Here is a 26,101-nt window from a genome sequence, read left to right on the forward strand (position 1 = left end):
GACTACCCATATGTTGGTGGCAATTACACATTTCTCAAATCCAACCGTCACTCCCCTCTTATACTATATGTGGGAGAATAACGTAATAATTTGATATAATTAGCTCTCTTTTTATCGTATCTTATCTCTCCACACAATGCTCTACTTCAATGCCTGGAGGCTAGCGTGAGAATCCACAGCGTTCGACTACCAAACACATTGAAATAAGCGCTCTACTTTGCACCTACACACGCAAAACACAAAATGGCCGGCTCAATGATGACCAATTATGATTTGGTTGGTACACTAAAAGCACTTTATGCACCAATGAAAGTGTGCCCAGATGGATGTGTACATGTGCGCCATGCAAGCACACCCTCACGGCCACTTTTCTATTTCACTGCCGTCGCAGCGCCTCCGTCTGTTACCACCGTCTTCATTCAACAACCTCAAGCGGAGCGCCCGTAAGTTCGCTTCCGGATCTACTCAAACGCCAGTCTGCTTTACAGTATGCGAATTTTCGTTCGCTCTCACCCGCCTTGGAAATATCGGTTGTTAGCTAACACTCACTAACCGTCGAGCATACTAATTCGATACTGTCATACACATACCCACTCCACTGTTACGGACTTTCATCACGAAATTCATCTAAACGACTGCGGTATCCCCGTGCATACTTCGTTAGTTTACTAAAGCTAATTTTCAAATCAAACAATTTCTGGCTTACGGACCGTAGGGCAATCAAAAGAACACTTTGAGGCTTTCTCCTGTTATTTATCCCTTTTGACCTAAGTAGCATCTCTAATGTGTTGCAAACTTGCTTTATTCTACGTGATTTATTGGAGGCCCCCAAAACCGATTCATTGGGTAATGTCAAAGTCAGCTGTTGAGAGCCGCTAGTCTACAAGAGATGCATCTTAGTCCGGCTTCGCTGTACCTAAATCTCATTCTTCTTGAGCTCCTTGTGGGGGCTCAAGGACAGCTTAACCTCTGGGCGGATAGAAAACTTGTGGCTCGAATAATAGAATCCATTCCGTCGAACGGCAAAGATTATTCAAGCCTCAAGTGCCCCAGGCAGCGTCCAGATATTACTCAACACAGTAAGTTTCTTTCTTGCTTTGTTGATTTTATGCCCCGTATACATGGTTATTAATGGGTGCTACCACTAGCCCATTACAACTTTGTCCGCTGAAGCGTTCTTAATACCTAAGTAGTCACCACTATATACCGAGTTCGTTACCTCACTTCGCCGAACGATGAATGCTCCGAAGTGTGATATTGAGGAGAAATGTTCGAGAATGTTCAGAAGTAGACTAAATACAAAGCTAGAATGTACCACCTGAAAAGCTGGAAAAAGCCCCTCGGTTGTATTTTTGCTGAGGCACCTAATTACCCACCCAGAGATTCCTGATTGGTAGGACACAGTTACGAGATGATTTCCACCATGACATTTCTTACAAAAACGGGTCTGGAAAGAAAACAAATGTGAATAAACCTCTACACGCTTTAGATTTGGGCTTCACCACTAAAAAGCCTCCTTACATTATATTCACACCGACTTGACCTCTCTCAGAATGGTGCTACTCCTTCAATATCCTTTTGATTAAGTAATTTCGGGGTGGGTTTGTTTTTCGTAATTGTGAAAGTTGGCCTACATTAGATTATTCCACTGTATAAATGCAAGTCGTTGCAATGGTGTAACTGATTTTGCTCCGGCCCATCCGACCGCCAGATGGCAAAATATCCAAAACATATTTGACCCAACTAATCAGCGCATAATTTTCGTGACCGTGATTTTTTAGTACCTCCACAACTCTTCCTCGTGCTGAATGGACACATTCTACAGGAGGTATACGACAAAATTCTCCACAGTGTTCATCGACCGCTTCCACCACAAATCGAGATTATTCGACTTAAGTGGCGCGCCGGTCTTGAAAGGGTAAGTTTTGACGCGCAAACACGGGAGGCGAACTAACGCCAAGTTACTACATGGAACCGGAAGTAAACAAAGCAACATCTCATTCGACCGCGCATTATTTTTTGTTTTCCTTCCTCTTCCCAGTGACCGATTTTCATGACCCTAATGGTACAGGTCCAAAATCTTCTCTGGAGCTCCTTGAGACTGTATAAAAGCAAAGGGTTTGAATAACTGCAATTAATGCTGGATTGTGCGTAAGACTTAAAACCGCCCATTGAAGTGAATTTTATCTTCCTCCGAGAAATTTCATACACAAAATAGGCGAACATTTACGAAACGAGACGACTTGGGGATTGCTGATAAAACTTGGGGAGTCAAATCAACGGGAGACAAATCATAAATGGAGTCACCTTTCATGCTTTCACCTTAAATGTAACAGTCCGGTCAGTTTGAATCATAGGAATAAAAAGCCAACCTCAAGTCCACTTGGGAGTACTTAAAACCCTACCAATTCATTTTACTTATTTTACGTGCCTAATGTTTGTAATTGGCGAATTTTAGTTATGTGTAGAAGGCAGCTTTTCGAGCATTTATTTACCCAAGAGAGAACAAAGGCGTATTCAATCGGTTAAAACAACAGGAATCTTCTGGGAGATCCCTAAACAAAAATCGGGTTTTAGTAAATGCACCCAATTTCTATAATTCGCTTTCTTTTATTTATTGCTAGCGTAATGGTCCAACATTCTCATCTTTATTTAATTTCAGTTGACTTACAACATCTCTATGGTCTCCCTGAACAAGACCCTTCTATTTGATCCCCTTCTGAACGTGGCTAGTTATGGAATAATCCCCGCCATGGAATCAGGTAAAGTGGTTTATTAAATGGGTCACTACTTAATCGCTGCAAAAGGTTCCCTCACATCACGCACGTGAGGGGCCAACGGTCAATTTCCCTAAACCGACAAAATTAAGCTAGCTATCGTTAAGTAGCTCAATTCGTTCTTCCGACCTTTCAAGCACAGTTCTTGCCTCATCTTCGATAGCCAATACAGTTTTGCCGCCATCCATCCAGTCATGTGAGGCTAAATTTCTAAAATTAATCTTAGATGTACAAATCACACTCGCGTGTACGGGTAAAGTGACAGGATTCGCTGCTTTCAAACTGCATTTGGACATTCGCCGCGAATTTGAAGGCCTACGAAAGATTCCTCGCATCGATTTTGTGGCTCAGAAGTACTGTCTTAGTAAACGTAAGTTCTTCCGAGTAAAGCTCCTCCAGAATCCAACTGGGCCACAGGCTGGCCCCCAGGAATAACTCTACTAGCCTCCCCAAAAATTAAACCATTCCCTAACACTCAAATGCTTCGTAGGACGGTGGTGGTGCTAATTCCCCTCCTTTATTGATAACAACATACAGTTTCATATCTGCATTCTTCCCTTAGAGAGATTCAAGAGATTTCACATAAAGTGCGACTGCCGCGCCCAGTGCCAGAAGCTCTTCCCACCCGTGTACTTTGGCAAAGCCTACAGGAAGAAGTGCAACCAGCGATGCCGACGCGACCTGAGCTCAAAGAGAGGCACCAGCCGATACAACTACTACACCCACCAGAATCAGCAACAACACATCAACTGAGCCTTAACAGTGGAGCCTCCGCAAGCGTTCCCAATGTACAGTACGCACTGCCGGAAGTCAGATTTACCAACGTGTAAAAAGACGAGCTTATACGCCAGATTGCAAAAGCAAAAGATAACACGCTGGGATCCTACACCCACTTTTGTAAAACCCTGAATAAGCAACTCGATCCATCCATCTAATAGCTAGGTGCTACGCCTAACACTACTAACGACTGCCGCTTAGAGGCTACTGATCCGACCCCGGCAGTCGACAGTCCCATGCATCAAACCAATTCGCCCAAATGGGGAATTACCACCCACTCTCCAGAAAGAGCACTCAAAGTTAAAGCATAAAACTCGACTCCTACCATTTAAAATCAGCCTACTACAGAAAGCCATCAACTAGACAACCTAGACAGGCAGCATACGTTAGACCCCACAGCGGGTGCGACACAGGCCAACAAGAACGATGGACAGGTATTGATGCGTTAGGCAAAGGAGCCAGTAATAAAGTGTCGAATGATTCCGACTTGCATAGCCATTAGAACTTATAGTGATTCACAACAGCGCCCGAACAGTTGGCTAAAAATTATGAAGAGGAAATACAAAGAACCCATTTATTCCACCAAAACCTAACGGTATGATTTCTGGTAGCGGGCGCGTGCGCCAGGACCACCGAACTTCTTTGGCTCGCAGTGACGAGGATCAGCGACTACCAGAGTCTTATCAAACTCTGCAAGAGTATCCTTAAGAGCCTTGCGAGAGAACTCATCAACAAATTTCTGATGATAAGCGATAACAGCTTTGGCAAGAGCCTGGCGAATCGCATACACCTGTGCTACGCGGCCGCCGCCACTAACCCGAATTCTAATATCCAAGTGTTCAAATCTGTCCTGCCCGATAAGCATGATAGGTTCCATAACCTTGGGAAGTAGGGGCTCCGGCTGAAGCAACGCTAGAGGGCGACCGTTCACACGAATCACTCCATTTCCTGCCTTACACAAAGCCACGGCAGTAGCAGACTTCTAAAAGTGGTGCTATTCAAAATCCAAGAACCCACCTTCCGACCAAAGACCTGAACATATTCCCTACGTGCACTCATAATGGTGCTCCGTGCAAAGACACCCAGAAGTGCGCGGCCCGACTCGTTTAAACAAAAAATAAATACAAAGTATTTTCCTGAATAAGAAGATATTCTGCCAGTCCTACCACTAAAAGAATAAGTAACAGGAATAAATCCTCTATAATTGGTTACGCACTCATAATTGTTGATGGTCTTCCTAAGAATCATCAAATTTACCTTCTAAAGTGCCGTTTCGTGCATTTTACTACTCATCTGCATTGATTCCACTTTTTTCAGTTACAGAACCTTGTAATACGCATCAAATTATCACTTGGTAATAAACGACTACTACTATGAACCTGCACATCTGCTTGAAATTTTCCTATTTAATTGTATCTTCCTCATGATTACTTCATCCTGACGGTACCTTTAGGGGGCGCAAAAGTAACCCAACCCCCCGAGTCACAGTATAATTGGAAGACCTTCCGCGCAACTCTGCAGGAATTGCATGTTCGCTAAGTCCACACCTACCCGACCCACCCGCCAGCCTCATGTACACACCCCGGAGGGGGGGGACCTTGAGCCCCCCAGAGCAAACTGCAGTCACACAAACCACAACCCGCACGGCACCATAGCACCCCGGTATTCCAATGTCGTCTACGATGTCAAACTAAAAACAAGGACCTCAACTTTACATCCGACGGACAAGTACTCCACTCGAGAGAAAAGTCCGCGCACCACCCACCTGAACAAGAACGTTGCATGTAAGCCACCAGTTTGAAAGAATGTCCCAGGTAATGGAAAAAGTAAAACAGATAGATTGCAGAAAAGCTGGAAGGCTACTTTTCAATCTTCAAAAACATCACGCGAAATGATTTCCCAATCCATTAACGTGAGCTCCGATGCATCACCGTTAACGTCGTGCTTGACATGGTTTCCGATTGCCGCCTCCTGGGTAGCAGGCGCACCGGGTCGAGCACGACCCTCATTAGCACGACGAATCAGAACTGTTGAGGGATTAAATTGGCCTTTCAGGGATCGAGGACAGAGGGCAAGCTCGTATCCAATTGATGAAAATATATCGTCTTGGAGAAGGTAGTAGGGTCCATCGAATAACCTTTGAAAATGAAAAAAAAAATCACTCGCTCCTAGAAAACATAGATTATGCCTATCGTTATTTATTCTGGAATTCCGTCTGCATCTAAATGGAAGTCTCCTGTTGCTTTATGTTTGAGTTGTATGTTTCAAATGTCAATTATTGAAATTAAACTAAGGTTCGACATCAAAAGAACCCCATCTTGGTCATATTAGTGAATTGCCACCAGAAATTTTGGAATATATTATATATTTATTGTGGGTGTTTCATAACAAAAAAGTGTTACTCTTGCAGCGGCGTATTAGAGTATTCTAACCATATTGTTACTGTAATACAAGGTTAAACTATTACAAGGTGAATGGCTAGAATTCCCAATGAAACTGAAGTTAATTGCATTAATTTCAATGTATTTTGACAGATTTGGGCGGAAAATATGGACATACTGCGATTTCATGAGATCGTGTTGGAAGGCCTCGGCGAGGAGGTGAAGCGTGAGGAGAGGCCTATTTTGCTCCCGGAGTTCCTTAGTCGATAGAGCCACCTGCAAATTCAGCGGGTCCGAGGAGGGGGAGAGGGTGATGTGGACGCTCACCTCGCAGATAAGTTGAATGACTTGACCCACTATGCGGTACACGTGGGTGACGCTATCTCGGAGGGGGGAGTCATTATCGAAGATATTGAGACGAAACAGACGCTGCGTATCAAGCGGAGTCCAGATATCAAGGATTTGAGCCATTGTACGTTGGGCCAAAAGCATATGCGTTAAGGCAGCATGACTAGAGATGGTTGGCTCGGGAACTGTGGCAGATTATAAAACCACCTAAACAAGCTTAAAGGCATTCTGCTACTAAAGAGCGTCAGAAAAGCTAACAACTTCTGCATTATGTGGAAGATAAATTCCTATTCTCCCAAAAACATAGTCGCCTACCAAAAATGTTAGCATATTACTAAAGTTAGATTTCGCTACCAATATTTATTGCCAATAACGCTAAGATACCAACATCTGCATTTTTAGAAACATGCCTCCTTCTAAATAAAGAATGTTGTCAAAAGTGGGATAAATACTCCCACAATAAACTTAAGAAATTCATAGGCAATAAATGTTCTTTGTCCCTAGTCTGTTGGTATTTATAATGGTAATGAGTTATAATTACCACGAATCTGGCAGTCACAGACGAAAAAGAAGACGGAAAAGTCCGTCAGTATTGCCCAATCATTCAGTTGAAATGTATGGTTAGTTACAAAAAATGCAGTTTTACCTGAGAGAAGCCGACTGTCCATGTTCAATGGAGTTCCGAATATTTTATCCAGATCAGTGGGAGAAGTCTGAATAAAGTTCAAATAAAGGGGAGAGAAGAAAAACAAAAGTATGATTGATAACAAAAAGGAGTACCGCGATCTTGAGAGGCAGAAAGCGTTGAAAAAGCTCTCGGATACTTTCCTTTCGGAGCTTATAGAGATGGGCACTGATCTTGGTAAATGTAGAAAACGTCGACTCAACCACTTTGTCGACATACTTCATATGCGCCTGTAGACGTGAAAAATTCTGGCCTAATTCCCGTTTGGTGTCACGACAAGCGCGTATTTTTGCCCGAAGTGTGGACAGTTTGCACCGCTCTAGAAAGATTAGAGAACGAGTAAGACGTACTTTCGGAAATGAAGTTCCTCAAGAGCCGAATAGCCTCTTGAACAGTTCGTATCTCCTCTTTTAGTGCAAATAGCTGCACAATATAACGGAGAAAAACGACTTACACTATCATGCCCATTCAAACTTGACTTCAAATTAGACAGCTCGAGCACTCTATGCAAATTGATCAATATCAATTAAATCTACTTTGACGAAAGCTCAGACAATATCCGGTTATTCAACTTAATTTGACAAGCCAAGGCTACATAGCTGCAAAATAAGCATGTTTATAAAGAAAACCTCATGGATCCATCGGATTTAGAAGAATAAATTTCACCACCTTTCACGCATTGACTACAAAACAGATATCGGTAGCATGAGTCGCAAATTGGACAAATTGGTCTTAAATAAAAAGTTGGACCAGTATATCTAGTTTGCGTGAAATCACTCCCACTGAACTGTGAAAAACCAAGGTACTGGAAGTCCTCCATAACCACGCAGATTAATTGCAGTCTCCCAAAAACAATCCAGCCAATAGAAAACAAGTTTTCAACAGTGAGCCAAATAGAATGCACTATGGTCAACAATGACCGTACACAAAAGCCATTTTGATTCGTACAAGATTGAATGCTATTTACAGGCAAGAATAACACAAATGCCACGAGTGACTCGACCAAAGAAGAATATTAGCCAACACTGAACACTATCGTGTCAGTTAAAATACATGAGAATTACAAGTCCTAAACACTGGCGTGATATTAAATTGCATCCTGATTTGGCCTAGATACACTACAATTCAAAATACGATTTGTCGTTCATTCAAACCGAATTGCCGTCAATATTGTACCATGGTAACATGTAGAAGTTCCATTAACGTGTACACCTTTTTTGTCACATCCGAATGGAACTACCTTCATTCTCGTTGCTGCTGGATGGCAACCACTGCAACTTTAGGCTCCTTTATATAGTCCTGTGAGAGCTAGAGAAGCCGCTTCGTCCACGAAAAAGGCGCTAATTTACAAGCTGATATTCAATTTCCACAGCTTTACCAGTTTTTGACCTCCCAGTAATTCTGGCTAGTCTCTTTTTGTTACCCAATCATTGTTAAAGTTTCCACATGGATATATCCAGTAGTGACCAATGATGGTCAGGAGTTTCTTTTTTGGCGAAGGTCGACTGCGCCTCATTTGTAGCCCAACTCACCGCATAAGCTGTAATGTCTTTGGCGTTTATCAAAAGGGCCTTCAGCCTCAAGAAGAATGTTGATGAGCATCATATTGAGGACTTTTTAAGGTGGCATCATATAGAAGGATTTTGCAACGCTACGTAAGAGTTTTTCCACTCATCTCTTTGTTCAGGCAACTGTCAAAAATTTTCCGTAAGAATGCTCTGCGACTTATAGTCGTTAGGAAATCGAATGAGTCGGTTATTTTCGACTCTTCTTTAAATAAAGTTATAGCAATTTTCTTATTTACTTTTCTAGAACCAACCCCGATTGCCCATTTTTGACAGTGGAGACGATAAAGTGTCTCTCGCTGAGATTGCTTTTGGTTCCTTTTCTTTAACTCATCAAAAAGATTTAACATCTTCTATTAAACTGCATGACCTCAGGTAATTTTTGCCACTTTCTAATCTTCCTCTAGATTTAGTCGCCATGTTCTGCTTACGTATGTGTACTATCCTTCGACAAGACGCGTTCGTACATCAATTCCTGCTTCTTATGGTAGAAAGCAGACAGCAAGTGCATCGATTGATATCTGGTCGAACAATGTAATGTAAACCTTGTTCTCCAACTTTTTTAGCTCTCTGTACCCTCCCCTACTGACTTGACTGTGGCGATTTGTGTGCTAATAAATACCGATTGGGCTCATTCCCTCGCCAAGTCTATTTCCAGCGGATTCAACCCTAATTCCAAGCCAACGCTACCGATTGACCTGCTTGAGAGATTTTATGCACTACTTTTTGATCATTTTCTTCAAATTAGCGTGTCATTTCAGGCGCTCTCTGAAGTGGTTGGACATTTGCTTACAACTGGCGCATCTAACCACCCTCAAAAATCAAACCTGAATGAAATTCATGAGAAAATCAACCGAGCATTTATGGATTTTCAGCGCAATTTCCGCGACCTGTGCATTCCCAGGCTTTGTCGCCCTGTCTGGCCCAGTCTTTCACTCGCTTACGCCTCGCAGTCTGACACACCTACTGGATCAAGACGGCTATCTGGTAGAGGATCAAGTCCTTATCAGAGTTTTCCACTGAATATAACACCTCTTCCCACTCACTATGAATCAGTGTCCAATTCCTTTGTTCGTGGGTGTCTGTGCTCATTAATCTCGAGGAACATGTCCAGGGATCGTTGTCAGTGCGTTTTCTTTGACCTTTTTAGCACAAGACTCTACTATTCATTAGTTAACTTTTCTGGTCTTAAGTGAGTTTTTTTTATGGGAAGTCTAAACATAAACCTCGATTAAATATTTTGGGTAGACTAGGTGTGCTTGGCCCCGTGTACATACTGATATGGTTACTATCGTTGATAATTATTTCATTTTTTCCGTTGGTAGAAAATTTTTTTAAATATTGTATTGCTTAGTACGGTTTGACTTTCTACTTTCTGACTGCTGTATTTTGCTGGCACCGCCGAGACAAAATTGATGGTACGATCGGCTCATCGCTGCCGCTACTTTGTTGTAGCTTTTTGGCTCAACTCGTGACTGGTATCCTGATGCAACATCGTGGCTGGATAGCTACAGTGATGCTGAAAATTCAAAATCCTAATGCTGACTCTGAATGGACTGTTTGTGAAGCCGTGAGCATTATTTTCAAGTTGTTCGTCTCTCTGAAAACATCTCGTTTTGACCAATCACCGAATTTTGGATTAAAACGTTATTTTCCTTTTAATCTACGATAAATTTACATGTCCTGTTATTTTTCGCATGCGCTACTATAAATTGTGCTTGTTATGTTTGGCTGATAAGGAAACTATAGAGTTGGTTGTATTTATCGATATATTTCTCTCAGCTGAGTGATGGCTTCGCTCGAGTAATGACAAGTGGAGGCGGAGTGGAGAATTCACTTTTGATTCAGTACCTGGTTCAATCAGGCTGTGACTTGAATCGTCACTCCTGTGAGGACGCCAAAATCCTAAATACCTCCGGTACCGCCTTAGCTACTACGATTCTCTACGGCAACGCTGGTGGAAGTGGACTTCAACAACAACAACATCGGGATCGCCTTCTAGCACTACTCTACTTCACCTCTTACTTCCTCCGACCTCCATACTTCCTTCTCCAGGCACACGAACAGCTACCTGATTTGGGTGTCGCCGATCTCTACGAATTGGAGCAAAGGAAGCGGAAAGTGTGTTGCATGTTGCAATCCTAGTATATTTGTTGCTTTTCCGTCTGAAGAGTTCAGTTCTAGTAAGTATTTTCCGTAATATGCATTTTGTATGCATCTGCAATCCTTCTGATCATAACCTTCAGTCTCGTCACTTATTTTGGTCTGTTTACACGGTGCAGTCTCGCCTTCCGGCTTGGATACTACTTTGAAGGTGTTCAATGAATTTTCCGCAGTCATCGTTAGTACGATTATTTCGTTGTTGACTCAGCTTTATTTTTTGTCCCATTTAATGCTATCTAACCTATCGCCCCGTGATCATGCAATGTGTTGACCATTCATGAAAGAAATGTTTTTGTAGTCTCTACAACGCCCTCACGGCGGCAGCAGCAGCAGTCGACGCAAGTCAAGTAGTCAACTCAGTGCACCTCTGATGATTGGTCAACGTGGTAGGGTGGTGGATATTTACGACTCGGGTATCGCTTCACAGGAGGACCTGAGTGCTGCTGTACTTCAAACTCTACAGCAGTACTCCTCCAGTGCCGGTTCGAGCCCCAATCATCCGCCTGTTGGCGCCTCAGCCATCTGTCTGCCTGGTCGCCTGACGCATGAGCAGTGCCGCATAGCTGAGGCCGCTGCTCAAGCCCTCGTCTCGCGCGAATTTGCCGCTGTTGCTGCTGCTAACGCCACTAAACCACTGCAGCAGCAACAACAACAACAGCACAACCCTTCACAACATCCCTCTCCCACTTCACCCGTGTGCGTTTCTTTGCTTACTTGTCCCCTAAAATGAAGCTTTCCAACCATCCTTTAGTCACAAAGCGCCCAAACTTCCATCTGTTTCCAAATGCATACCAAATGAGCGTTATGGGAACGTAAGAAGGCATGTGAGCTGGTTTAAGTATTTTTAATTGCATTTACCACCTTGCGAGTTGTAGTGCGCTAGCTTCGGAGGCCACGATACTATTCACCTTTGTCATTGGGCTTGTGTAGTGCATCGAATCCCCTCCCCTTCGTTTAAATTCCTTTACGATTTGATCCCATTGTTCAGTATGTGAAATTAAAAGAATTAGTTGAAAAGGCGCTTAAATTTAATTGATTTAAATTATGTGTGTAGGACTTTTTACCTTTTTCTCCATAGTATCTTAATGGGGCAGTCCCGTGCTTATATGTTAATAAGACTTGACCGTAATTTTATCGCAAAGATTGGGTGAACTTACGTTTGAACAGATGTTTTTTTCATTCTCCTGGACTACTGTTATGGAGCTCCCATGAGTCATTTCTTCCTGTGTCCGATTGACCGGTTTGTGTCCATTTAGGTATACCGATGCACCAACGTCTAAACACCGGGAGCATACGTGGACCATGGGCATGGTGGGACGAAATCGAAAAATGATTGCGGGACTGCTTGCTGCTTCATCATCAGTCGGTGAAAGCGGAGGTGGCGATGGTACCGGCAACAACGGGGACATTACTGGCGGCGCCTTCTACTCCTCCATCACACCAAACGTCTCCGCAGGTGTACCCTGTTTCAGTACCTCCATCTCCTCAACATCAAATAATTACAATGACCTCACGGAAATCCCTCTACTTATCGAGTAAGTTCTGATAGCAATTTTCATTTGTAGAGCGCTTGAATTTATCATGGTTAAAGCGAGATTATCTTCAAACTTGTTTTGAATCTAACAGAAAGTGGTATGATTATGAGTGGGACAATTGTTGGTGCCTCGGAGAAGGAATTGGTCCGGCGGTGTTGGGAAAAAACTATTGTTGCGGTGGGAGCGGTGGCTCTACAGCGCGCGCGGCCGCCTCGCCTGTGACCGTGCACTATGGCTCCTCGGTGGAGCGCTACTCCTCCATAGACAATGACGACTCCGTGGAGGTGGGAACCGTCTGTCACGCAGATATGGAGTCCTCTGACGATGGCACACAGAGCAGTCTGGGCGCTGGCGGAGGCCCCGAGCTCACCTTGCACAGTCCCATCAGCTCCTCCGTACTAGAGCACTACACCAGCGGTCTTGCTCTTCAGGCCACCACCGAATCCGCCACGACTTTCCGCGGACGCCTCGTGGGTGACCTTGCCTCATGGCTGAGCTTCGCGCCCACCCTTCTTCGACGCGCTGTTGCCCCTCCCCCCATCATCCGGCCCAGATCACGCTCCCGTTTCTCTAGCCACTCTCCTCAGCCTTCACACAACGCTTTCCGATGCTCCGCTCTCCTTGTCAACGTTGACGCCTCCACCGTCGAGGTGAGTACTTGCCTTTCTCTCTCATAATTTGACACTTGTTTCACATTTGTAGCTATTGACTGTAAAGAGCGGTGCTGTGGGAACCACCGGTAGCCGAAAGAGAAGTCGAAGTTCGAAGAAGCCAACTGATTCTCTTTCAGCAGCATCAACGTCACCTCTAAGCTTTTTCTTGCCCCCAAATGCATCTGTTACTGGGTCGTTCGAGGTCGCTGGTCGAAAGACCTCAGTAACATCGAATTCAGACTCCTCCACCGACGAAGAACACGCAGATGCACCAGCAAGCCAGTCACGCATCCTGGTGCATTCACCTTTAATTTTGCGCCTTTTGGAGACAGTCAAGTTGATCTACGATAGGTCCGGTGGGTGTTCTAGCATAGCCCTCCAACACTTAGAAACGGGGTTGCAAAATCTCTGCATCCTGGGTTGTACCCTGGCCGATCTACTGGTGCCCTCTATTACTTCGCCAGATGGGGGTCCCGATGCTCCGCTCATCTTCAAACAAAATCCGGAGACTATTGCGAATATTATTGGGTAAAATTGTTGCTTCTCATTGCTTATCCAGTGGGGTTATTCTGATGCCTACTGTATTTAAAGATTTGTATGCACTATTGGTCTCAATGAACAAATAGTTTATACCATCTGAAGTGGTGCGAATCATGTAAACTTTCTCAGTTCCCTGTGCGGTGGCATAGATTGCTTAAGGCGGTTGTTTGAAAATTTGGCGAATATAGTAAGTACGGTTTTCAGCGCGAGCGTTCTGTGTTTGCGGTCACTTAACCCGCATTTTGAGGTCAACCTGTAGTTAGCATGCTGCATGCTGATGCATTACACTGGCAGCAGGCGGTCACGTGTCCACTCTTTGTAGTGGAGACTCACGTGATGCCTTTTGGAGGAAATAAGTCCCGTGATTGTGTCCCAGTCAAATTGTACTGCGACCAATGAATTGTCGCTTTCGAATCCTACAAAACTAGGCATTTGTTCTCTCTTCTTTGCCTACCTTATTAGAACCTGCCCATTCTACGTCCATATACTGACTTATCCTGTTAGAATCTTCCCATGTTATGCGTCACCAAGTTATTACAAATAAAATTGGCTTATAAGTTAGCTGGGAAGCGAATCAAAGTAATCGGCCACAGTTTTTTTCCCGGCTCAGACTTATTTGCTTCTCTTTAGTATGGCGACAATCATTTGTGATTTGTTCTATTTAGACTGCAGATAACGCTCTCAAACACTATTTTTATTGTACTAGATGGCCATTTATGCTATTATTTTCTTCAGTTCTCCTCAGACGTACCCACTTTTCATCATCATGATATCCCACTGGTTGTGGTGAGCTTGTGGCTGGTTTATGCTAAACACGTATTGTATCTTTTTAGATGTCATCGTAGTGATCTTCCACTGCTGTTGTCTATTGCGGGCTCAGTATCATGTAAAGCAGCAGCGGTAATAGAGACGTACGAGCTGGACCAAATGTGGTGATAAGACTACCAGTTTCTTCCACAAATGCTTGTCCTTTCTTTCGTTGCCTTACACCCACGCACTATTCCATACGCACACACGCAGTGGTAAACCCCGTATAAAGCTGCTCTGTACATACAGGCTGTACAAATGCGACACTTTTTTATCCACTACTTTTGACTTCAATTTCATAGTCTAACGACGTGTAGTTTTTTGCGGTAGCATCTGCACACTTCAATGCGCACTACTTAGATCCATATTTACTCTGGCCCGCTCCAACCATGTACACTTCTCTACTCAGAAAGGTCACACATTCAGCACTCGCTTTTCACATTTGGCGAATACACCCAAGATTCAGACTCGCCTCAATCCAATTTGGTTTTTACAATAAATAGGTATTAAATATACCCATCCCTTTCATTATTTCTTGGGCGTATATAATTTGGGTAAGTAGTGTCAGCTACTTACTAGCTGTCGTAAGATTTCTCTAGAAGTAGCAACGGGAGTACCGTATGCTGGCTCGTCGTGAATGCTTTTGACAGTGACATATCGACGTAATGGACTAGTGGTGGATTTTAGTGATGTTAGGAAATTCATTTGGGTCCATATACTCCTTAGGTACGTATGTTGGAGGGTCGGTGTTTACTGTCGGGGGGTGGGGCACGTGGCATTGCTTGTAGGCCTTTTGCTTAAAAGTCTTCGCCCTGATAACATGGTAGAGACAGATCTAGCTGTGTTGATTGAAATCACTTAGAAATGAGCGCTAGAGATGAAGTGGCTCCCGCTTCTACTTGTTCAATGCCCAGCCTGTAGGACGGCCTATTCCTCCTTTACAAAAATATCCCTTTGAAGAAATTATTCGCTTTACGACTACATCCCTGAATTTCATTCACCCCATTGAGTACTACCAGAGATGATTGAATAATCATGAGACAAGTACGTATTCTGCGCGTGTTTCCCGTGTGTGCGATCATTTAACCTGCATCTTGAGGTCACACTGTAGTTATCAGACCATGACGATGGGAACGAGGGGTCACATGCACACCGCCGGGTCACGTGACGCCATCAGGGCGGAATAAGATTGATATGCGTGTAAGCCTACGCCTCTTCCGGCCCCAGCAAAAAAAAGCAAAGGATATCTCACAAACAAGGTTACTGGAGGCAAAGCGTTTCGCACTTGCCCTTGTGCTCACCGTCTGCTAGCATTATGATATTAAAAACGCCAACGTAACACGTATTAAAATGTTTATTTGGGTCGAGATAACGACTTCAAAAACTCGTTCTGACCCAAACGCACCGAGTTAAATTGCATAATAAGGCAATGCTTGTTGAGCATCCTGCAAAAATACATTGGGTTGATTATTTCTTCTTGAGAGGATAGCAGGCTTGGTGGGGTTGAGATGCTGCTTAGCCCATGATAAGTTTGAAAATGATCAGTAGAGTATTTACACCTATAAGAGGGACTAGAAAGATCAAAAGTAAGAATGAGCCTTGGTCTTACTCTGCATGACAGTTCGTACTGACGTGATGAACGTCAACAAGCGCGACTTGGTTGAGACATCACTCCCAAACTGGTACGCATCGGGTCCCCAACCATCTATAATTGAAAATTATATAGTCAACAAAGATCATTTACACTTGGCAAGGAATCGCTGCTCATTAAGGATACAGACTGCATTTAGCACAAGGACACTGGCTTCCAGCAGCGCATAGAGCCCGAACGCCATCTAAAGGGGATATTATCAAGTATTGAGTAGAAATAGGAGGAAACACTAGTGACACATGATCCCAACAAATCATTGGATTCAAGTAGGAAAAATCACAATCCCAGAAAAAAGGACATGGACAATACCCAAAGGAGTAGTAATTTCAACTTAAACCATTAAACAGCCACTATTAATTAGCCAATTACATAGGAGGATGGAAATAGTCAAGGCTATTACGGTCAACAATGTGCCATTGCGTATTGATGTGAATTAAACAATTTGTGAAAGAGCTGTATCGAAATAAGCGTGTGATTTTAAAGGCTGTGCTTTTTACGTTTTAATAAAGTTAGGCTTGAATTTTTTTCTTGATACAACAGTGACAACAAAAAACTAGTGATATCCTCAGAGAAGGGGTGTAAAAAATGGCAAAATTATTGTCAGAGGAATCGGATAAATGTCAGTGGTCTAATTTTAGTGCATAATAAATGTCGGGATCTACGCTACTAGATTTCATCTATCCGGGACAGTGATGCGGGATTTGGCACACGTGGTCAATCCCAGTAGCAACTACAGTGTCAAATTCTGCAAAAGAAAATCCAGCAACATTGCTTACTACTGATCCATTTTTGGCTAACTTTTCTTCACTACTATAGAAACCTGGGCATTTACGCAATAGTCCGCGCATTTTAAAGTGGAAAATTATGCTCCTTAAACAAAGCACATAATTGCTGATTAAAAAACACGAGAATCCCTTCACATCCCCGCTTTACATTCTACACAGTTAAAGAATCTCAGTTTAATCCAATCCCATCCCAAGTACGTTGTGCGCTATAGCTGCTACTGCCGTGTTTGTGAGTGAGTAGTTTGCCTTTGCTTGCTGTTGTTCCGCTGGTTGATGCATTTTACACAGGTAACTAAGCTTCATTTGTGTTTATTTTTCGGAAGGTCGTTTTTAATCATGGTTATATTCGCTAGTCATTTAATGTGGTTGAGCGTACCTGAGTAGGACTTGTTGGAGCGTGGTGGTGCTACTTTATTACGATTGCACATTTTTTCTGTTGCTGTTGACGCTAATGCACAGACAACTTGCAGTATGTGGTTTATGTGGCCTCAAGTAATTCGTTAAGCATTTTTCTTCAGCTCCAGACATCCTGCTGTCTGTGCTCGATATGTATGCTATGTTCGCAAAATCCACCAGAACAATTGCGTTGCCATAAGATTCCTGCATTGTGTTTTACCTTAGGTATAAAATTCGCTGTTACAATGTCGTTATTTTCTTTTTGCCGATATTCTTTCTAGAACACTTTTAAATATCGCTTCTCCAATTTTGGCGAAACTAAGAATCATGTCCATGTCCTGTCTTCTACCGTCACTTGAATTACTTCTAACTTTTCCTTTGTCTTTAGTCGACATGCTCATCAAGGTAAAGACTTTGGTTGGTAAGGAAATTGAAATTGATATCGACCAAACCGACAAAATCGAACGAATAAAAGAGCGAATCGAAGAAAAAGAAGGCATTCCACCGCCACAACAGCGCCTTATTTTCTCTGGGAAACAGATGAATGACGAGAAAACCGTAAATGACTACAAAATTCAAGGTGGATCTGTACTTCATTTGGTCCTTGCCCTAAGGGGCGGTCAGAAGCATTGATCTCCACTCATGTATATTTCGTTGAATTAATTTTGCGGTAAATATACGCAACCCTATCAAATATTGCTGAAATTTAGCATTTTTTGCTCCGCAGGTACCTTTTTTTCTGATGTTACTAAAAAATAATTCAGATCGATTTTTGTCTTAGTTTCTTTCACTGGTTACGTCTACCACAGTTTGGCCTCAGTCTCGTTTTTTGTGGTTTGGAGTTTGTCAGTGTTTTTCCTTCGGTATGATCGATGAAAAGTGCTAATGTATCGAGTAGGTGTACTGCAGAATGTAAGTTCTAGTCAAATAAGGTATTTTCGGTGTGGTTTCGTTACCTAGCTTTTTTTCACGCTAATTGCCTTATAAAACCAAGTTACCTTAGAACTTTTGTGTAGCCATTCTTGTTGAATGGAGGATTCCAACGGCCTTTTTTGCCTTACCTCTTGTTTATCCATAAGTAACAATCCCTTTCAAATGCTCATCCGCACTTGTTCAGGGGATGAGGTAATCCATTTTTGCATGTGGACTATCAGATCACCTACCGCCTCGGTTAGTTTTTGTCTTACCATACCTGCATGGGGGAGTTTGGTGAGTTACCATAGCCGGGCGCTTGCCTTTAGGTCTGTTATCAACTGTTTCTTGTGACACTTCCTCTTACTTCGTGGTTGGTAAGGTGTGTGTGTGTGTTTGACCATGCAAGGCGCGCGTTATACTTACCGAGCCAGGTGCGCGCCTCCGAGTTGTAGGCCTGGTCATCACGCATCCGAGAGACATGATGCCTTTTTTCTCATATTCAACCAAAAAATTACGGACCAGTGGGGTTTCCTCATACTCAAGGTCTTAATGCGTTGGAGGCTATAGAGGAGGTTTAATCCACACTTGTGTGAAGGAATTTCATATTTTCCACCGTATCGAGTTCTCCAAGATAGATATATTAAGCAGTATGATGCCCACATATTTCCTGTCTCAGATGGCGCAAACATAATTACCCCGAAATTTGCACGCAATTTTTGAATATTGTCGAATTATTTTCTTAGAATCCGTTGGTATCTTTGATCCTCCTCTTGGGGAAACGGAATTTCAATCGCCGTTTGCCTAGTCGCCTTTGAGGTAGATTGGCGATTCGCACTCTCCCTTCGAAGAATTGAAGTACCCATCATTGAGTCGGAAATTCTGATTAGTTTAGCTAATTGTAGGGGGTCCACTAGATTGAACTACCATTAGACTTGAGACGGTAGGGGTGTTGGTGTTTTTTCTTCGTATCGAGAAGTCCTATGGATTGCTGCCTTTAAGGATACCTTGCCTGTCTGCTGGTTGATAAACTCCATTAGCGTCATTTGGACTTCTTTTAGTTTACTAAAAAAATATTGCATTGCGGCCTTGGAACAGTGGGAACTTCATGGTCGCACAGTTCCCACTCGTAAATAAGGGTTTAAACAACTAAACAAAATATCAGATTTGTTTTGGAATTTGTTTGCCGTAGTTTGAACAATAGCTAGATTCGGTTTATCGACTTACAAGGCGTGGCTTCCGACGTTTAGTGCCGTCTACTCTAGAGATACATTTAATAATTAGCCATCGTAAATATGATCCAATATTGCCTCGGAGACCAGAAATGGGGAATCCAGCAGCTGCAATCTTGCAACCTGATTTAGGTTTTGGTGGGGTACCATGATAACCCGCGGATCGGCTGCCCTCATTATCACTCACTGATCCTGATAAAAGTAGGGCTTACCGACATTGGCAATGATGCGGCCTGGGTTACATTAAAATGCACAAAGACTGTCCCGCAAAAGTGCTTCGGCGTTGGGGGGCCTTTGCTATTTTGGCTTGAAGTATCACTGAGCTCTGCCACCCGCTCTCTGAAGAGGATGATGGGTCACTCTTAGTAAGATTAAAATAGTAATTAACTTTTGCTTGGAGATGGTGGTTCGTTTACGACGAATAGTGAAAAGTCTGTAGGAAATCATCAGCAAGACTGACCACTTAAGTGATTAATATCTGTACGTGGAATGAGCTCAAGTACACTAAGCTGGCTCTCTTAATGTTCTGTTCAAAAATTTGGCCAATGCCCAATTGTTGTGGCTTGCTTGTCTCGAGCGCCATAGTCACGAATTTAACCCTGGGCTTGGGATTCTTAGTCATTTCTAATTATTAGGTTTACATTAATTCCTTATGCCCTTCAATTGTCGCTGTCAGTACCTAACACGTCCCCCAATGTCTTCCGTGCCGCACGTCTCTGGTGCTCATTCAAATAGTCATAATGTGATTTGCTAAGTATTTTAGATGTTTCAGAGCTCCTCGATCAAAGTCACTACGATATGGTTCCATTTTAAACTTCAAAAAGAGAAGTAGAATATCCTTTGGGGGATGCGTTTTCATAAAGTGGTGGCTATTTTACTGGATTCCAAAAGACACCCTATGTCGTGACTAGGCGGGCTTTTGTTAGCCCAGAGAGCCCACATATCCTGTATTCACTGTTTTTTGATCATTAAAATGGACAAATCAGTATGCTATTCACAAAATGCCCCATAATATTGGTTTCCCCACCCACGCTCATCGCTTTATTTTCCCAAGAGCCAATGACCAGAGAAGTGTATCATATTTCGACTCTACCAATGGCATTTGATATTGATAAATAGAGCAGTATTTTGTCAATGACTAATTTTGCGGATTTACATTTGTCTTAACTTTTTTGGCTTCGATTCGAATCAGGTTAAGAGCACACTGTTAGGTCATGCTGTTATTGGCTCTATGGTATTGGTTTGGTTTGGTCTATTTTCGAAGTCTGTTGTAAGTTCTGTCTCGATTATTATATTATCTAAAAAATGTGCTTTATTACGTATTTAATGTTTGGCAATAGTAAGCCATTACGTGGTTGTTCGCCAAGTGTGTGGAGAGCTTGGACGACCTGTGCCAATCTCAACTTCTTGCGCTTTGGGTGGAGCAATCGTACCTAGAATTAAGAAGCAGTGTACATTTTCCAATGACACCACTAAGCTAAGAGCTGGGCGTTTGTTTCCATTCGTGATACACCATATCCAATTTGAAAGATGAGTATTTCTGCTTACTTATAATGCTCATCATTTCCAATCGGAAAGTTCTCTCAAAGGTATTAAGTAGGGATAAGTGACCACTTGCAGTGGTGACGATGGTAATTATGTGCAATGGTTGGCGAGGTTGTCTTTAATGGAAGGTTAAGCTTCTGCTCCTTAAAATCATCGAACTTTCCTGGAGAGTCTTAGGACGATTTTGCACATGAATTTGATAATATCGGTCTTTGATAGTGAGGTGCTTTAACTTCCGACTTTGCAACTTTGAGTACCCCTCTCATCTGTTCTGCCGCTTTGATATGCACCATTCGGCTATTTTCGGTCTAATTCATCGCCAATCATTTAACCCTAGACTTTCAGGCCTGATTAGCGTACTTGAGTCTGAATGAATGATCATGTTCATTTATTTTATTCATTTAGTGCCTCATTATCATTGAAATAATACTTGAATTGAGGAAATAAACCCATTCCAAACCACCATTATCATACATCTTCGCGACTGTAAGATTTCGCAGATTCGGTGAAACCTGAAGCACAGTATGGAACCAGTCAAATTCAAATTCATCAGTCATGTTCATTTATGTAACCGTTCCCGTGCTGTTCGTGTAGTAGGATGGAACAGTCTGAGAAGAAGTGGATTACTAGTCTTCTGTGATCATCAAGGTAGTAATCGATGCGCCGTCATGGGGGGAGGCAGAGCTTACAGCACCCCGCCGCGTGGTTCGAGAGGCAAACGAAGAACAATGCGAGTGTCGTCGTCGGTTAAAGACACGCTATGACAGTCCAGCACTCCTCCTCACCCCAAGCCGCCCCATCTCACACATCGCCATCTATTCCCCTAGCCCGTTCTCCATCTCACAGCCTCCGAATTGCTTTCTCACTCGCGCCAGCGGTTAACCAATCAGTGTAGCCAATGACAAAGATGTGGGGCCTCCCCCCACGCAAGAGCGGCAGCATTGGTCATTATCCTTTGACAACATTTTCGCACACCTAATTGCAGTTTGGCCCTCAAGGGTTGGGCGTCGTGGGGTGGCGTGGGATAAACGAGGGACTACGATGTGCGCCTGCTCTCATTTATCAATGTTTGTTGTGGTGCCCTTGTATGGTTAGAGTCGGCGGCACTTTTTCCTCGGTTAACACAGCCATCCCTCGTGTAAAGCACGTCTTCGTACAGTAATTTATTATTATTCCTGGTTAAAATCGTGTCCAGCCGCAGTTCGCACGTCGTATGTGGGGAGTATATGCCTGCGCATGAGCAGCCTCGCTTTTGCTCGACCAAGATTTGCTCTTCGTGTACGCATAAATCATTGAGTAAAATGGCCATAGGAAAGAAATTACCGGTAACGCTGGAAGCAATGGTGTTCCTCTTGTGATGGAACTCACTACCACCTTAATGAAACAGCATGTGTGAGACATCGCAAGTACACATTAACCCAAAAACTTGTTTCTACACCATCAATTTGTCTCAAGCTTCCGGGTGGATGTGATTTGGTAGCTGGATAACAGGCTGTGAATGCGGAGGATTTATGAAGATCTAAGCCATAAAACATAAGATGTCTCAACTCTTACAAATTTTGAGTGATTTCTTTACACTATTATTTGACGAGTCAAATATTGTGCCTCAATTTAAATCTCCAGACTGTTTCTAAAAGGTGTGCGTGGTCTGGAATCGCCACACTTTCAAGGATTTCACAGCTAAAGTCAGCAATGGACAGACGTGCCATTCGAACCAGAGAATGGCCAAATCAGGGTATAATTTCAGTGATTGGACAGAAGGGAGAAACGGAAATTTATGAGATGGGAAAAGGATGCGAACGCGAAGAAAGATCACATTTCAGGGAGCCATGAGGCAGCTCACTACGTAACTATCGCTCGCCTACTGTTACACCTATGGCAGTGGACCGCGAAGTTGCTAAATCAGGGTGCCATTATCGTCGCATTGTTGGACACCAATGCTGCAAATGCGGCAAAGGAAACTTTTCTCCCTACTGATTTCCAGATTCACTTCAAGGCTTATTCTTAGCTTCCCTTAAATTAAGGCCTCCAGGTTTTTAAGATTTCTTTATTGATCAGAAAAAACGAAATTGAGTTTGAGTTGTATCCGTTTGTAAACGCTTAGTTCACAAGAAAATGCATTCAGTTTCACAAAGCCTCTTCATCAAATTTTATCTTGTTAAATAAGCAGATGACTTTCGGTATTTTCCAGGAATAGCCAAAGTCGCCCATATTGAACTGACAATAAGGAGCACACCGTCGATGGTACGATGCTCCGTCGCGTTAATTGCTAGGACCGTGTGCCCGCTTAGGCAGAATTTTAAAGCTGTTTTGAAAAATAGTAAGAACTTTTATTTTCATTGCTTGCATTTGCTGAATCTGTCTGGGTAGCTCAATTTCAGCGAATATTTCACCGCATATTTTTTTGCTCGGATTCCTTCTTACTGAATAGTTTGCCTGCACACTTCATGCAGGCCACTCACCGACAGGGAGCACAAATATTTCTGCGCTTTGTCTGCCACAGTAAATCAACAGTCGATAAATGGAAACAATAAAGTCGTCATTTATGGCACTCAGTATGCTAATGTTACATTTTTTCAAATCCGTGATATGCGAGAGAACATCCCTGTAACTTATTGCCACCGTAGTGATGGTAGTAAAAATCCTAGTTCTAGTTCCAGAAAACACTCTATTAGTGGCGTGTGAATCATTGAATACGCTAAGGTCGCAAATAGTCAAAAAATGCGGTCACAGTGTTGGGCTCAGCTGTCGCCTAAACTTCCAAAACTAGCCACCCCTTTGTCTTCAAAACTTGTCCACGGTCAGAGGTGCGTAACCGCACATTCTAGTGAAGAAGTGTAAAATTTAGTTCGCTGAAATGGAAAAAATTTAACAAATCTACTGTCTAGGCGCAGTGGGAATGCAATGAATGTGGGGATACAAGAGGAAGTGTAGGTCATATTTACCAAACGTCTGCATCTTTGCTTCCTCGCGACATTTTTCATCAGCACAACCATAACGGCAATCGCACAGTCACACCCGGATTCATATTTATAGGGAAATAAATGTTCCCAAAACAGGGGCGGTTTGTGTCAATTACCCCAGTAAACTAATCTTCCAACGGATTTTTTAAAGAAGCCTACATGCTTCAAATCCACCATAGACCCGGATCCAAAAAGTTTTTCCTTTTTACGTATATGCAGATTTTGACGAAAATGTGTTCAGGAGAGGTATGTGAGAGGGAGTGTATTCGTGGGGTAAATTTTCTCGCAGTAGAGAATTATTGGTTATTCAACATTGGTGGTCATATTAAAAACAAGCTGCGATACCTTCAAGCTACCTTTTGTACTAACGTTTAATTTTTTTAGGTTACTAGGGCTTGAGTCAAATCCCGGAGACGTCCCTTTTGTGATACCCTGAAGTGCATGCGCAAGTCTTCTGCTTTCTCCCCCTCCAACCGCCCCCTAGGCAAGTTAGAAAGTAGTGAGGCGACTGCGCCTCTATCCTCATTAATTAAATCTCGTCAATAAAGGTGTGTTGACATTGCCAGGCTGACGCATACGTTGGAATGTAAACAGGTGATCCACCTCACCTTGACATGAAAATGCTGACAAAAGTACACTGACGGGAGGTTAACGCTTAGGCAGCTAAGCACAGCCTTTTGGTGGAATGCTTACAGCTAATAACTGAGACGGTGGCTCAACGTCATGAGGCGTAATTTCCAAGCCTGCTTCAATAGAACGCTCATTTACTTTGATGAAATTATGCTACAACTAAAATTATTCATATGGTGTGAAAGTAAATAATATGCTTGCTTATTCCAAAATTTAGACAGCATCGGAAGTAACTTTGCCATCCATATTAGTAGCATTGCCCAACTCACATTGCAGCATTGCAACAACAGGTAAGCTTGCTACTTTTCAGCGAGTGACCGCCGTGACCTCAACATTGGGAATGAGTCAGGCTTAAATCCCCAGCGAATTCGGAAAAACCATGTTGGTGTGGTGACAGTGTTTTCACCCCCATCTAATCCACATGATCGTGTCACCTACTACAACCTAGCCATAAACCCTCACACACGATTTTTCATTGAATTTTAACCAACATGCTGCCTTTCATGACGTGTTTCTCTTTGCGACAGACGAGAAAGGCCGGCAGGTATTACGAACAGGTTCACAAGTCACGTCAAAAGTCAGGTTCGCTTATTTTTCTAAGGTCCAATTTTGTGTCTCTTTCTGGACTACTCGCATCTTTTTGAAATTAGATTGGCTGCCCCTGAGACAATACGCACAGATGGATCTTCAAGTTGACGGATGGTGGAGCATGACTAATGTGGGTCAGTCTAACCAATTTACAATAGCAATCGTCACTTTCTGCTGAGGCAACGTGCGAGGCCAGTAGGTAGTCATTTTTCTTAACTCGATTAGGACTGGAAATACATAAAATAACTACTGAGGGATGAACACACGAAATGCCCTTCGAATATCAATATTTTGACGCTGTAGTGGGGTTTGAGCAGTAAATAGTGCATTATAGTCATTAACAAAGGAAATTTTATAAAGTGCAAACAAAAAATCAAGGAAATGAGACATCTCTCCCCTTCCATAAGGGCATGCCATGAGCACGCAAACGTAAATAAATGCTCAAACAATCCAATTCAAATGTACAACTTGACAGCTAGCCTATCAACCCGGGCCAAGGTGCATCTATGGCCACCCAACTTACTTGCACAAACAAATTACGGATCTGGTGGGGCGTGTGAGGAGTGTACGCCAAGGCCTCTTATTTTATCCGACAATTTTCAACTCCCACCGTGAGCAGACCGAAATGACAAGACCTGAGTTGTGGCACTGATTGTTCTTGTGAGAACAATGTTCTATCCATGCACAGCTCAAGTGAATCACTCTTCATCTTATTTGACAGATCCCGTGGTCATCCCGATCTTGCTATCATCGCTTTAGTATTCACGATACCGGCGGGCTTAAGCCTCCACCCTACCTTGGATCCTAGCATCTACCTCTACAGTCTAGCCATGTTCTTCAATGCTTCCATCACTCAAAAAAGCACGATGCTCGGAGCTGACTGGAGTGAGCGGTAAATGTAACGGATATTAAAACTGGACTGGTACCACTTCCAAGACCCCATTCCTAGGTCACTATCCCGGTAGCCAATCGCCTCATTTTTCATTGCCATAAACTAACCGACTTAAATGTCTTTTCATGATTTTTGCAATGATCACCAAGTTCGAATGGTGCGTTTCCCCCACTTTTGATTCGTGGCCGCGAATAGTAACTACCAAGGCGTTCACAATTTGCAGAATAGGAACGCATAAAAACAACTTTTATATTTACAGATATATTTTAACGAAAG

At 43.0% G+C, this 26,101-nt stretch overlaps 5 protein-coding genes across 5 annotated transcripts; 3 read left to right on the top strand and 2 right to left on the bottom strand. All coding sequences in view use genetic code 11, as the record gives it.

Annotated features, from left to right (window-relative positions):
* Nucleotides 1–258: 258 nt before the first annotated feature.
* EGR_01280 (hypothetical protein) lies at nucleotides 259–3,530 on the top strand (the record flags this gene model as incomplete). The annotated part of the gene is made up of 6 exons (XM_024490529.1): nucleotides 259–443; nucleotides 859–1,079; nucleotides 1,782–1,918; nucleotides 2,663–2,762; nucleotides 3,004–3,147; nucleotides 3,340–3,530. The coding sequence occupies 6 exons, from the start codon at nucleotides 259–261 to the stop codon at nucleotides 3,528–3,530; spliced, it is 978 nt and encodes a 325-aa protein (XP_024354853.1).
* A 613-nt stretch (nucleotides 3,531–4,143) lies between these two features.
* On the bottom strand, nucleotides 4,144–7,788 carry EGR_01281 (40S ribosomal protein S16; the record flags this gene model as incomplete). The annotated part of the gene is made up of 10 exons (XM_024490530.1): nucleotides 4,144–4,536; nucleotides 4,572–4,655; nucleotides 5,436–5,691; nucleotides 6,114–6,468; nucleotides 6,930–6,996; nucleotides 7,064–7,287; nucleotides 7,319–7,391; nucleotides 7,423–7,471; nucleotides 7,505–7,567; nucleotides 7,598–7,788. The coding sequence occupies 10 exons, from the start codon at nucleotides 7,786–7,788 to the stop codon at nucleotides 4,144–4,146; spliced, it is 1,755 nt and encodes a 584-aa protein (XP_024354854.1).
* Nucleotides 7,789–8,513: 725 nt separating this feature from the next.
* EGR_01282 (hypothetical protein) lies at nucleotides 8,514–14,360 on the top strand (the record flags this gene model as incomplete). The annotated part of the gene is made up of 12 exons (XM_024490531.1): nucleotides 8,514–8,623; nucleotides 8,656–8,722; nucleotides 8,781–8,908; nucleotides 8,941–9,067; nucleotides 9,100–9,659; nucleotides 9,989–10,103; nucleotides 10,316–10,654; nucleotides 10,995–11,392; nucleotides 11,953–12,231; nucleotides 12,323–12,881; nucleotides 12,934–13,412; nucleotides 14,258–14,360. 12 exons carry the CDS (start codon nucleotides 8,514–8,516, stop codon nucleotides 14,358–14,360), a joined length of 3,264 nt encoding a protein of 1,087 aa, XP_024354855.1.
* Nucleotides 14,361–15,746: 1,386 nt separating this feature from the next.
* EGR_01283 (Immediate early response 3-interacting protein) lies at nucleotides 15,747–16,066 on the bottom strand (the record flags this gene model as incomplete). Its single annotated transcript, XM_024490532.1, has 3 exons — nucleotides 15,747–15,802; nucleotides 15,841–15,936; nucleotides 15,976–16,066. 3 exons carry the CDS (start codon nucleotides 16,064–16,066, stop codon nucleotides 15,747–15,749), a joined length of 243 nt encoding a protein of 80 aa, XP_024354856.1.
* A 508-nt stretch (nucleotides 16,067–16,574) lies between these two features.
* EGR_01284 (NEDD8 protein) lies at nucleotides 16,575–21,634 on the top strand (the record flags this gene model as incomplete). Its single annotated transcript, XM_024490533.1, has 5 exons — nucleotides 16,575–16,619; nucleotides 16,827–16,861; nucleotides 16,909–16,955; nucleotides 17,452–17,682; nucleotides 21,405–21,634. The coding sequence occupies 5 exons, from the start codon at nucleotides 16,575–16,577 to the stop codon at nucleotides 21,632–21,634; spliced, it is 588 nt and encodes a 195-aa protein (XP_024354857.1).
* Between the last annotated feature and the right edge of the window lie 4,467 nt (nucleotides 21,635–26,101).

This window comes from Echinococcus granulosus (genome assembly GCF_000524195.1).
Source record: "Echinococcus granulosus chromosome Unknown EG_S00005, whole genome shotgun sequence".
NCBI lineage: Eukaryota > Metazoa > Platyhelminthes > Cestoda > Cyclophyllidea > Taeniidae > Echinococcus > Echinococcus granulosus.